Consider the following 13,968-nt stretch of genomic DNA (forward strand, 5'->3'; position numbering starts at 1 on the left):
AAGTCTGAGTTACGTTTTAATGATAAAGCAAGTTTTTTTTTTTTTTTTTTACTGTTGTTAAGACTCATATTCGGTCTATAGATAAATTTAGTCTAAAACTACTCATACAAAACTACAAGAGAAGTACATTACTGAAAGTGGGAAGATTCAAACTTGGGCCTATTATCCATTATAAGTCCTTCTTAAAGCACTAAGGTTACACGTCTCCAAGCTAAGTGATAAAAAGGGACAGTGCGAACTATTTGTGTTTTATTAAATCGCCCCATTTAAGCACGAAAATTCTTCCATTGACCAGGTCTACTAGCTTAGTAGCTTGATAGAGTATAAAACGGACAGTGCGTCCTCCAAATACATGCATCAAAAACAAAGAGCACCACAAAAATAAGCCATGGAATCCGTTATGCACGACCCTTCAATCCTTTCAATTTTTTTAGCTTTTGCATTTATAATTTTCTTCACACTAATTATACGTTACAAGCGAATTACAAAATGTAAACAACCACCTAAAGCTGGAGGTTCATGGCCAATAATCGGTCACCTTCCACTATTAAACCCCTCCAAATTGCCACACAAAGTCTTAGGCACCTTCGCTGATAAATACGGTCCGATTTTCACTATAAATCTCGGTGTCCAAGACGTCGTGGTGATTAGCTCGTCAGAAATGGCTAAGGAGTGTCTATTAACACATGATAAAGCCGCGTCAGGACGACCAAAATCCATAGCAACTGAGTTAATGTCTTATAATTATGCCATTTTCGGTTTTAGCCCTTATGGCTCGTATTGGCGAACTATGCGTAAAATAGTTGTGCTCGAGATACTCTCGAACTATCGAGTGTCCATGCTTTCGTATGTTTGGAAGTCAGAAATTAATATATTAACGAAAAATATGTATGATACGTGGAATAAAAATAAGAATAGTTCGGAATATGTTACAGTCGATATGAAACAATTATTTGGGGACTTCGCGTTGAAAACAATGCTTAGGATTATTTCCGGCAAACAATTGAATGTAAACAGTGACGAATGGTTACGATTTCAAAAAGCAGTAAGGGGTTTTTTCGAGTATGTGGGAAGTTTTGTGATCGGAGACGCGCTCCCGTTTTTGAGATGGTTGGATTTGGGAGGACAAGAGAAGGATATGAAAAGGGTATTTAAAGATCTTGATGACATAATTGAAGGATGGCTTAAAGAACACAAGGAAAAGAATAATAAAAGTAAAGAAGGTCAAGATTTTATGGATGTCATGCTTTCAGTTCTTGACCATAATGCTACTAAGGATTGCAACTATAGTGCTGATACTATCAACAAGTCTACTTGTCTGGTATGCCCTATATCTTAACTTGATGTTATTCATACTCGTTTAGAATAGAAATATTTGATATAGGTACATGATTAAGGTCATGTTTTTTTGGACTTAATTTCAGTTCTAATAAGTTCAGCTTAGTTCAGTTCAGTCAGCTCCTTTCAGTTCACTTCAGTTCATATTAGTTTATTTCAACATTAATATTATTATTCTTATTTTATATTTTTATTGATATCATTATTATTATATTAATTTATTTACGATTGTAATTATTATTACGGTTTTGATACATACAGCCCTATGGGCTGTATATAAGCATTAAATTTTCCTAGTAATTAAAGCTAATTTAAACTTTCAAGAGAATCTAACTTAATACTTATTATACTAATTAAATGCTAATTTAAACTTTCAAGAGAATCTAACTTACCACTTATTGTAAATAACATGTAAGATTCCAATTTACATGGAAAACATAAGAGAATTTTAATAAAATTTAATGCTTATATACCGCCTTATGGGCTGTATGTATCAAAACCGTTATTATTATTATATTTATTAATAATTAATTTGTATTTTTTATATTATTATATTTATATTTAATATTAATATTATTATTATTATTATTATTATTATTATATTAATAATTTATTATATTAGACCTATTATTATTATTATTATTTATTATTATTATATTATTTATTTTTAGTTATTATTATTAATATGTTATATTATTATTATTAATGTTATCATTTATATTATTAATATATTATTATTATTATTATTACTATATTTATTATTATATTACTTTTTTGTATATATCTTATTAGATTATTATTATTATTATATTATATTAATATATTATTATTATTATTATTATTATTATTATTATTATTATTATTATTATTAATGAATAATATTATTATACTCCCTCCAATTTCATATGTTATTCCCTTTTCTTTTTGGCCCAAGAATTAAGGAAATTAATTTGGACCACATAATATACATGACCCTACATGTAGTTGATTTTTGACCACACAAATTTGTCTGTTGTTGTTGTTGTTGTTGTTGTTGTTCAATTCAGTTCAGATAAGTTCAGTTCAGTTTAGCTCAGTTCTGTTCAGCTCCATTAAGTTTAGTTCAGTTCAGTTTAGTTAAGCTTCATTAAGTTCAGTTCAGACAATTTCAGTCCAAAAGAACAGAGGCTAAGTGTCAGATTAGATTATTTGTATGAACAACACACATACAACATACAATGGCTAGTTGCTTATAAAATTAGTTATCAAAGTGTCATACCTATGTCTGAGTCGAGTATCGAATACGTGTACGCGAGAGAATAAGAGTCGGAATACATACTCCTTAGTAGACCTGTCAGACGAGTGGGGTGGGGCGGGGTCGGGTTAGAATACAGATCAAAAAATAGTTTCTAACGCGTTTTTTACAATTTTTTAATCAAAAAAATACTTTAAAAAAATAACATATTTATAATTAATATTTTAATCATATTCAATATTTACATTAACTATATTGACATAATTATAAAAAAAGTTTTTCTAATAATTATTTTATTAATAAATGTTATAAAAGTTATATAAATTGAATTTTTATCTGTATTTGTAATTTTAAGGATTATAAATAATACTCCTAATTTTTTAATTATTATTTCAAATATAATACTATATAAATATTGATAGTTCAAAAAAATTCTTGATTTACCCTTATTCAACGGGCCGACCCATTCGGACCAGGTTTCGACCTTAAAATTGCGGTACATTTTGGGTTCGGGTCCCTGGTCGAAAATTCCAGGCCATGACCTTGGAAAAACGAGTTAGGTTGGGTCGGAATTTGACATGTCTAAGGCCTTGTTCTTTTGAACTTGATTTCAGCTCATTTCAATTCAGTTCAGCTTTATTCAATTCAGCTTCACTCAGTTTAGTTCAGTTCAGCTTTTCTCTTCACAAATTAAGGCCCTCTTGTCTGAATTGAACTTAATAGAACTTAACTGAAGTAAGAGTTAAATTTGTGAAGAGAAGAGCTGAACTGAACTGACTTAATAAACTGAACTTAATAGAGTTGAGCTGAACTGAAATGAGCTGAAATTAAGTCCAAAAAAACACGGTCTAACTTACTTCAGTTCAGTTCAATTCAGCTCCATTGAGTTCAATTCAACTCCATTGAGTTCAGTTTAGTTCAGTCCAAAAGAATAAGGCCTAAATGGCATACAAAATTGTACTCCCTCCACTACTTATTATATGACGTTCTACATTGTTTCACATAAATCAAGACATGCATTTATTCTATTTTTTAATCTTTCTTTATTCACTTTGGTCATGTGTAATTGTGCAAACTTACCACTTGCCTATTCTTCCCTTGCGTTTCATTGGCTGAATGAGAGATTCCATGTACACAAGCATTGGGAATTGTAGATATTGTTATAACAAAAGCCTAAAACGACAACTATTTAGTAAAAAAACAAAAATGCTAGGACGTCATCTAATAAATAATGGAGGGAGTATTACAAAATACATGAATTAGGCAAGTCAAAGCAATTTTATTTCAAATAAAACAAATTTAAAAGATAAATTAAAGTAGCTGGGGCGAAGTCAGGTACCAAAACTAATTTTATGTAAAATGGCAAATATTGGATAGTGTTCTAATTTCTATATAAAAAAATAGTTTCAGTCTAATACTATGAATTAAACCAATAAATAGTTTGAGATTGCAAACAAAACAATAACAATTAAAAAATGGGTACTCCCAAGTCAAAGATTTGGATAGTGTTCTAATTTCTATATAAAAAAATAGTTTCAGTCTAATACTATGAATTAAACCAATAAATAGTTTGAGATTGCAAACAAAACAATAACAATTAAAAAATGGGTACTCCCAAGTCAAAGATTTGTTGACTTTCCAAAATGATACCAACTTATAAAATCACTTTGTTTAGATGATGATTGCAGGAGGAACTGATACAAGTACAGTGTCATTAACATGGGCATTCTCATTGCTTATGAACAACCCTCAAGCTTTAAAAAAGGCTAAAGAAGAGCTAAATTTAATAGTTGGGAAAGAAAGACAAGTTTGTGAGGATGACATTCCTAAGCTCAAATTCCTCCAAGCAATTGTAAAAGAAACTTTAAGACTATACCCACCCGCCCCACTAATGGGTCCTCGAGAATTCATCGAGGACTGCACAATCAAGGGTTACCACATCAAAAGAGGCACACAACTTATCGTGAACTTGTCAAAGATATTCACAGATCCGAAATACTGGGAAGATCCGTCAGCGTTTCTACCCGAGAGGTTCTTGACTACTCACAAAGATATTGATGTTAAAGGACAACATTTTGAGTTGTTCCCTTTTGGGGCGGGTAGAAGAATGTGTCCTGGGATATCGTTTGGACTACGAGTGGTGCACTTAACCTTAGCCAGTGTGTTGCATGGATTCGAGTATGTGAGTCCTAATGGTGCACCAATTGATATGAGTGAGAGCTTTGGATTAACAAATGTGAAGACTAATCCGATTACTGTTCTCATTAAACCAAGCTTATTGTCTAAATTATATGCTAATTAACTATTGTTTATGTTGCTAGTTTCGTCGAGATTATATGTGACGTATAAACGTATAAGAAAAGTCCGTTCTTGTATTTTCGCATTATGTGTAATATACTTTTAGGAAACAAAAGTAGATACTCCGTTTATTCAATAAACCAGATTCGTATATTTTGTGATCATTTGAAAGGTTTCCCAACAAGCTCGGGTTCAACTGTACATAACGAACAAATGATCGCAAAAAATAAATAGTGAAGGATCCCATGATACATGCTAAGCAAGCTATCGTCTCTTATGACTACGAAGTCAAAAGAAACAACAGACAAACTAGGAAACCAGCCAACAACGACAGCGACAACGAAGTTTTACTCCTAAGATAATTTGAGATGTGGTATTGAATAGGCTGAGATACCACATCACGGTCACTGCCAAAAGGAGTAGAAGGTTTAGATGTAGCATCGGCCACATTTATGGTAACATGACTAAGATCAGAGTGCGACAATCAATTCCACAATCGATATGCCACGATATTCAATATCATTGGTTACAAGACAAAAAATAAAACAATCTAGGTCACTTTCCGAATACAGGATGATGTATAATCCTAACGCTAATAAGCAAATTCAGCGTAAAGTCGTAAACCTTAAACGCATAACAAATGACTAAATTCATTAGAAACATTATTTCGACCCCCTATCGGCCCTATGAGGATTTGCCTCTGCTCTGAGCTATGTATGTGTCCGATGTGGTGTCTTGTCGGATGAAGAAACATATTAAAAAAAAAAAAAAAAATCTGTCCCCGAAAACTTTTCTTACTTGGAAGCAGATGATGAGAATTGAGAAGCACTGGAAAGCAGAGTTAGTTACTCGGGGTTATCCAAATGTTCATACCACTCTTGCCACTGAGCAGCTGATTCTTCAGGTGTTCGGAAAGACCATATATGGTGTTTTTCACTCTCTCGAGCTTTCAAGATTTCCTGCAAAACCACATGTAATTCTTATACAACAGACCGTAACTATGGAAGTATTAAATAATGTAAATTCCACAATGTAGTCGCTGAACCAAACAATTGTTTACAAAAGCAAAATCTAGTAGTAAAATGAAAACCTAAATACTTCAAACAATCTCACCCTTCCCACCAAAAACAGCATAACCCCAATGCCTCAAAGGTGCTCCAATCTATAGCGAGGTAAGATGGTGGTCGAATGCTTAAATAGAGGGGGTGTCTCGTGTAACCCATGATGAAAAATAGAGGGGGTGTCTCGTGTAACCCATGATGAAAAACCTAAGATAGTCTTACCTCTGAGTTGAAAAATAGAGGGGGTGTCTCGTGTAACCCATGATGAAAATAGGAAACATAAGATCTTTTTCTATAAATATAAAGTTCGACAGCAAGTACAAAATATGATTTTGATTTCACAGGACTTTTTTAGCATAAGTTTACGGGAATCTAAGTTCTCACCAATCAACAAAAGAGTACAAGGGGCAACCTGAGGATATGATAATTAGGCATCGTGTTTAATATGGGGCAGATATAAAGACCGGGCTGTGGTACCACAGAGAAAGTTTGAAAACCATCATATAGGTTCTACTCTTTCATATCTTAGCAGCAGGAATTGTAGGCAAATGCACTTAACACAAAATTAAGGTGATAGTTTTAAACCCAAAAAAAGCACCAAAATTATATCTTGACTTTAATATAGTACTTCTTTTACGAATGTATTCCCTTGGGGTGTTTTTGGATAACAAAAGTGGAGGGAAAGGAAGGGAAGGTCCGGAGAATGGAGGAAATCTCTCCTATGTTGGAGGGATTTTGATTAGGCTTGGAGGAGGGAAAACAGATCCCTCCAAATCCCTCCCCCTAAGTTTCCTCCTTAACCATTTGTTATTCAAACTAGGGATTTTGTATATTTCCCCCTCCCTCTCATCCCTCCAAATCCCCTTATACAAACAAGCTCTTAATCTCATACATATCCAATCTAGCACAGAAACTCATGAACTCAAGTGTATGCAGATGAGGGCAGACTAAATATGTAGATATATAAACAAATCTTATTTTGCCATGACAATCCAGCCAATTTCTTAGTATACACCGCGCAAATTACATCATACAAGAGACTTGTTTCTTCAAAATAAAATTTGGTGTAAAAGAGGGAAAATGTCAAGGAGTAAAAGTTTGGGATAATGTTGGAAAGAGAAAGGCATATAAAATACCCAAAAGTGAACAAAATATGGAAATTTCATAGTTTGTTCCTCGCTAATTAGTAATTACGCCTTCTCTACAAGGCGCGCCTAGACATTTTAGGTAGTCTCTCACCGACACTCGAGCTATAGGTGCGTTTTTTAAACTAATCACCCATATGAGCTTTACAAGGTTAAAACTGATCAGATATAAACTGTGAATTCAGAAGTATCCCCCTTTTTCAAATGCAACATTTTAGGCTTTTAGCAATGCTTTGATCATGGTGCAACCTGAAACAGGTGGTTCCTTCTCAAAAAGAACTACTCCGTACTTCTGATCCCCTTGAGGAGTTCAAGGACAAGAAATCATACGAAGCCAAGTGAACTGTTAGGCTTGAAGCCTCTAACATGTTGTAGATAACGACCAAACATACGGAGAAAAAAATCGCAGTGGATATGGTCAAAGAGTGCAAAACATTACTTTCAGACTGTGAGACATAGGTAAATAGGAAAAATATTTTATAGACAAACCTGTTGCTCCGAAGAACTCTTAGTTTTTAACTTTAAGCAGTCATATAGACTACTCCACTTCTGGGAGCAATTATCAAGAACACCAAGCCGATAATATTGTTGCAGTTGATGAACTGGGGCTGCAAAAACAGACACAAACAATCTTTGAACAGAAAAGTGAAAGAAGTGGCTTCCAGATAAACTTAGCATAGATATGTGAAATACTGAAATGTAAGAGTTATATCGATAATCGATACTTATGGTAGAAAGATGAATCTAAGAAAAACACATTTACATTCAGGAGGGGGCTGGGGAATTACGTAGCTAGATGTTTCTCTTACACAGTCTAATAGTTTAAATGCTAAAATGTTCTCTACATGGCCCTTCACTGAACATGATGATTATTCTTGTGACATGAGCGAAATGTAATTCATTTCAACATCTGTTTAACCCTTTTTAAGGGGATCTATATATTTCCAACATCTGGAATTCACGAAGCCATTACTTAGTCGATGCATTTCTTTAGAAAGAGCTTTAAACAACTACTCCCTACCAAGCTAATTCGGGAAAAAAAAAATACCTATTTTCGGCCATAGGAACTTCTCCCAGAAACACACTCATTAAAGATATCAAATAACCACCAAGAACATGGATTTCGGCAGTAGAACTACTATATAGATTCGTCGGAAACAGCATCGAGTTCAATTCACATAACTATCTTCAATCCTTTAAACGAGTTCAATAATTAATGACGATCAAGCAATTAGCAGGAAAAATTTAACTTGGAATATAACAACTTCAAATATGGCAGCTTAAATTTACAAATGTGTAGGAACGCTACAATGAAAAAACATAAAAAAAATAAGAAAAATGAAGAAATGAATAATGAACTTTCATGTAATCAAATTTTGCAGCAATGTTCCGCACTTCCGCCCAAATCATCTATCGATACATGAAATAGAACATATAGAGTAGCAATCAAAATGTCATAATTGTTGATTCATAGGAGTATATGTCAAAAATTAGGGGAAATTTCTTCAGGAAAAAAAAAAAAAAAAAAAAAAAAAAAAAAAAAAAAAAGAGGGAGAGTGAAAAAATACAGTAGCAAAACCAGAGGGCGTCAAAGCAAGGGGTGCATGATAATCGTGGGCGTGGCTGCGTTGTAGAGTATCCTCCTTCATCAGTGTCAGTCATCGTCGCCATACTTTCTGATCTCTTCTTTTGGATTTATTCTAATTGTAGAGTGTGTTAGCATAAACACGTAGACGAGTGGAAAAATAAAATAAAGATTGATCAAGGAATAGTAGTGATTTGATGAATACGCATAGTGTTGCATTAACTGCCATCATAGGTGCAACATAGATATATGGGAATTAATATCCCACTGTCAGCAAAACTGGAATAGTATAAATCTTAAATCCACCAACAGAATGCTATTACTTCATAATTTCAAACCATTACCCATCAACAGATGCTAATAATTGGAATCAAGGGTAGTAAATTAAACACCAATTGAATTATCTGGAAACTATTAAAACAAATTCTACAACAATTACTTAAAAAACGATGTTAAGTTCAAAAATAGGGTTCTTACCGGTGGAAATTACAGGGATTCACGAACAGATCTTCACGTGGTGGTCGCCCGCGTGCAGCTGAAATGAGAAGGGTTTGTGAAATGAGAAGGGTTTATGAAATGAGAAAGTTTGTGAAATATGGAGGTCTGATTTTCTTTTTCTTTTTTTAAGTCTCACACTTCTACTTTTCAATTTTTTTAATTGCACCTATTTTCAAAAACTAGTTGGACCCATGAGTGCAGTAATATACCCATTTTTTTCACTGACTGACGGTTTTATGAAATTGTTCCTCTTATCATGCCGAGTGCTACTGCTAGTCTGCTACATAAAATTTTATAGTTACCGCTTGTAACAGTGTCCCACCGTTCCAACACTCGGACATGGTTATGACATTTAAAGCTAAAGCATTTACTTACATGTGTGTTAAATTAGCTGGTAAAACAACAGGCTCAAGGAAATCAACATCTTGGTGACTCTAAGACTCAGTCATAAGTAATGTATAGGTAAAGCAATAAGCCTACGGAAATCAAAATCTTGATGACTACAAACTTGCAATATGCGTAGTATTTTTTACCAAATCGAAAAATGCATCTTCACGCCTACTCATAGCAGTCATCTGAGCATCTGGACACATAGTATTTAACCCTAACGATTTCCACTAAAATATTTTTTCCTCCTGAATCAAATCCTCTACTACCCGACATAGTAAAAGGTAAAACTGTGTGAATCCTTGACCCTCCCAGGGATCCCAAACAGTTAGAGAGATTACCATAACATCCGTCACAAGGACTCAAAAAAATCATAGGTTTGATCTAAGCATAATGGATAATACAAGCACAACTGATGGAAATGAAATTGGCCTGAATGTGCGAGCAATGGTGCCAATGTCAATTCAGTGAAAAATGGGATCTCTAGCTCACCCAAGTGCAAGTCTGCAAGTATCAGGTACCTCAAACTCGCAGAAGTCGCAGAGGATCACAACAGCATTCTAATTTTAACACACCAAAATTCAACCATATACTCCATCTGTCCCGGTCATTTGTTTACCTTTGGTTTTGGAACTAAGACCAAGAAAAAAGGAGAGGGTCAATTATTGGATGACAAGTGGACCAAATCGAGGGTGAGGGATCAAATTGCCCATCAAAGGCATTCCCAAAATAAAAGGTTAACAATTGACTGACATACCAAAATGGAATAGGTAAACAAATGACCGAGACGGAGGGAGTCATCCATAATGGCGCATACATTGAAATACCAATTGCTATCAACATTTTGTAAATCATGAGGTTTTAAAGATCAAAGCGCGAGCTTTAAACCTAAACTTTCAATATCTCACCTCTTCAACTCAAAATTTATCACATGAAAGTTCTCACCCAAGTTTTTTTCTATTGCTAAATTATATACCCAATTCCTAATTTCACATTTTCACCCCCAATGCACAACGAAACCTAAGCATAATAATCACCTAAATATCAACCCTAACTTCTCAATTAATCACATTTCCATCAAATTCAATCAGAATAGCAACTTTCAAGGAAATTCAAGACATGGGTTTTGCAGATCAAGAGGCAGTTACAAAAGGGTTTGTACAAAATTCAGTAAAATGGATGAAAAATCATGAAATCAGATAGAAAATGCGAAACCTGAAAAAATGGGTATTGCTTGATGCCTTGACTAGTTTAGAACCCGTGCAAAGTTGCACGGGTTTATTTAGACAACATATGTAAATAACTTTTTAAATTTTATAATTACGACATCTTATGAGAATGAATTTATAGTATCTTATTTAAATGATATATTTTATTATGTGACATGTTAATAATTTGAAATGTGAGTCATTTTTCCCATCAGGGAAGTTTAATCGTGTTATAACAAATTTAAAAATTATTGGTCACTCAAAGCAGGATTAAATGAAAAAATGTGTTCAAAGTCAATACATGAACCAAAGTTTGCGGTAGTCAATAACCTCAATAAAGCGACAGATATTGCTCTACAGACATTGCATCGAAACATGTGAGGTACGAAGTAATTATGCAGAGCAATGGACAATACGCAGAGCAAGGGACAATATAGCAGTAAAGATTTTTAACTTCATATGTATATATAGAGAGGAATTGTAGAAAAATTGTTAAATTGATAAATAAGATCGGCAAATTAAGGAGTATCAGATGTATCTACACATTACTAAAAGACAAAAAGGTGTGGATTTCTTAAACTAAAAAATCTAGTAATACTCCCTCAAAAAAATACAGTATATAAATAGAGAAAGGTTAGCCAGTTAGCTGATAAAGCAAGACGTTTAACGATGCGCTAGGCTACCAGGAGGTACGGTAATAAGGCTACTTCAGCACTTGTTCTTCGAAATGAATAGGCGTATTTCAAGCAGGTGAATCGGATTTTACGGTAAAACTATCCAAAAACTGATGCACTGCATTCGGAAATCAGAAAGATGCTTTTGCTAAACTCAAACAATGACGATGAAGTCCGAGATCATCTTTTGCCAAGCTAACTCCGAATTGAGGCTAGTAATTATATTATCGTACCGTTGTGCGGTTGTGGCTTCTTCTTCTTACAGCAAAAATCTTTGATTAATAGTAAAATGATAGTTTTGATAGAGTACATTAAGAACCAAACTTACAGTACATTTTCCTAACATTAAGAACCAAACTTACAGTACATTTTCCAAGTACCAAGCTGCAGCAACAACTCGTCAAAAAAACATTTAGACTAATGATACAAAAATTGATTTCTTTAGTCAAAACATATAAACCAAGTAAGGATCATATTCATTTCCTAGAAAGAAATGAAGGTCCATTACCTTTCAAATGGTTCAGAATCTGGCCGGATCGGATGGACGTAATATAACTAAAAAAGAAAAGGATTAATGTGTGTAATGGAGATTTATACAATTGTATTCTTTAAGAGAGCAAATGGAGCAAAAAGAAATGGAAAAGATCATCTTCCTTATAAACCTAACCCAAGTCAGAATTGGCTAATTCATAGTACAAAAATGCATAAATCAAACATAAACTAACTTAGTTTATAGAGCCAAATTGTTTGTTCGATATACCAACACTAATAGAAAAACTATAGATTCAGAATATAAAACATATCCTGATGTCCGAGTACCCGAGTACCATAGTCAGTAAAGAGTGTCGCGTCCTTAAGTTAATTAGTGAAACTGAAAGTTTGCAACCCAAAGCCTTAATAAACATAAACATATTGTAATCAATAATTTTGCATAAAGATCATTACTGTGATATCAAATATCATCCTCAAATTTATCGAGGACAATAGAAAACATCTAGATTTGTTATGTGATAAGTTAATTCATATAAACTGAAAACAACAATTCATCGTCAAACTATAAAAATGCACAATCATCCTCCAATTATGTACAATCATCAACAGCATACAAACGACGTGTATTAGGTTAATGCACTATCATCCTAAAATTATTAAAATGTCATAGAGACCTCAAATCGATCAAAAAGCGATAAATCAGATATTCTATTAAAAGATCCTATGAAAATAGAAAATAACCGAGAAATCAATTAAAGTGAAAATATGAGTAAATCAAAACCGTCTTTGAGTAAATTACGTAACTAACCTTAATTCAAAGAGCAGTAAGGTTGTGGAATCTAATAGAAGCAAATAAGAGTTGTATAATAATTCGCCCTTCAATTGATCTTGAACAGTTGAACCTGCTAAAGAAGTAGAAAAAGAAGAATATTAAAACAGAGAAATCACTTGAAAATATTGAGAAAAAACTTTAACAGAGGAGAGAATAATGATAAAGTGAGAAAGGATGGTTGAGATTGTTTAATTTGGGTAGGAAATTATACCCTGAATAATATTTAGGGATGAGAGGGAGAAGAGGGAGGGTAGGACGACGGCTACAGAAAGTATGAATGAAAGAAAGATCTACGGATGGTTTGTTTAGGGTTAGCATTAGGCGGGAAAAGAGTTAATGAGAGAACGCCACGTATACAGATTTGTATATAGTGGTTATTCTTTTATAAGTATAATATAGATTAAAATCACCGGATTTAGATAAATCGGATTTGCTATCCGTGTCCGTGTGGTTTATAGACTAACCCGAGATGGTTCAGGACTAGAGGGCTATTCTGCTACCCGAATGAAGGCTTAGAGGGCTTTTGAAAAAAAAATGGCTAAATATGAAATCATATATTATATATTATTATATTAAAGCTGAAACCGTTTGTCACGTGTCATTTACTGATAGATTTCGCCACATGTCATAACAACATAAGAAGGACCGGACGTTTAGTTGCTAATGCAATTTAAAGGAATCTGTAATCTATAATTAAAATATTTAAAAATTAAAATATAATAACTAAACGCAAGATTTAAGCCTCTACTCATGGAAATTTTAGGATTATCCTACTTAAAATTGAGGGGGCGTTTGGTTGGAGATCTATAAGAAAGGGAAAGGGAAACAAAATAACTGATTTCCTTTGTAGGTGTTTGTTTGACACAAACAAAGAGAATGAAACTCCCTTCTTTACCCCTCAATCCATCTAATTCCTTACCCCCCACCCCCCAAGGTATCAGATTTCATTACCCCTCTTACCCTTCAACCACCTTATTTACCTACCACCACACTTGCGACTTCCACCACACCAGTCACCATCTAAGACGCCATCACCACCACCACCATCAAAGCCACCACCACAGCCACCCCACATAAACCACCACCGCCACAACCACCATGACACCACCACCACAGCCATCGCCACCACCACCACAACCACCTCACATAAACCACCACCACAACCAGCATGACACCACCACTATCACCACCACCACAGCCAACCTACTGCCACCAC

General features: G+C 34.0%; 2 protein-coding genes across 7 annotated transcripts; one reads left to right on the top strand and one right to left on the bottom strand.

Annotated features, from left to right (window-relative positions):
* Positions 1-244: 244 nt before the first annotated feature.
* LOC141605169 (cytochrome P450 CYP82D47-like) lies at positions 245-5,023 on the top strand. Its single transcript, XM_074423839.1, has 2 exons — positions 245-1,321; positions 4,248-5,023. The coding sequence occupies exons 1-2, from the start codon at positions 389-391 to the stop codon at positions 4,872-4,874; spliced, it is 1,560 nt and encodes a 519-aa protein (XP_074279940.1). The 5' UTR covers positions 245-388; the 3' UTR covers positions 4,875-5,023.
* Positions 5,024-5,346: 323 nt separating this feature from the next.
* LOC141605170 (uncharacterized) lies at positions 5,347-13,108 on the bottom strand. 6 transcript variants are annotated; one of them, XM_074423844.1, is made up of 6 exons: positions 12,964-13,108; positions 12,729-12,825; positions 9,139-9,196; positions 8,645-8,759; positions 7,566-7,684; positions 5,347-5,829 (listed from the first exon to the last, which is right to left on the bottom strand). In XM_074423844.1, the coding sequence occupies exons 4-6, from the start codon at positions 8,745-8,747 to the stop codon at positions 5,716-5,718; spliced, it is 336 nt and encodes a 111-aa protein (XP_074279945.1). In that variant the 5' UTR covers positions 8,748-8,759; positions 9,139-9,196; positions 12,729-12,825; positions 12,964-13,108; the 3' UTR covers positions 5,347-5,715. The 6 variants fall into 6 exon arrangements, with proteins under 6 accessions (XP_074279945.1, XP_074279941.1, XP_074279942.1 ...); XM_074423840.1 differs by having other exon boundaries at positions 8,645-8,776; positions 12,964-13,107; XM_074423841.1 differs by having other exon boundaries at positions 8,645-8,776; positions 12,729-12,822; positions 12,964-13,061.
* Positions 13,109-13,968: the final 860 nt, after the last annotated feature.

Source organism: Silene latifolia, chromosome 10, assembly GCF_048544455.1.
Source record: "Silene latifolia isolate original U9 population chromosome 10, ASM4854445v1, whole genome shotgun sequence".
Taxonomy (NCBI): Eukaryota; Viridiplantae; Streptophyta; class Magnoliopsida; order Caryophyllales; family Caryophyllaceae; genus Silene; species Silene latifolia.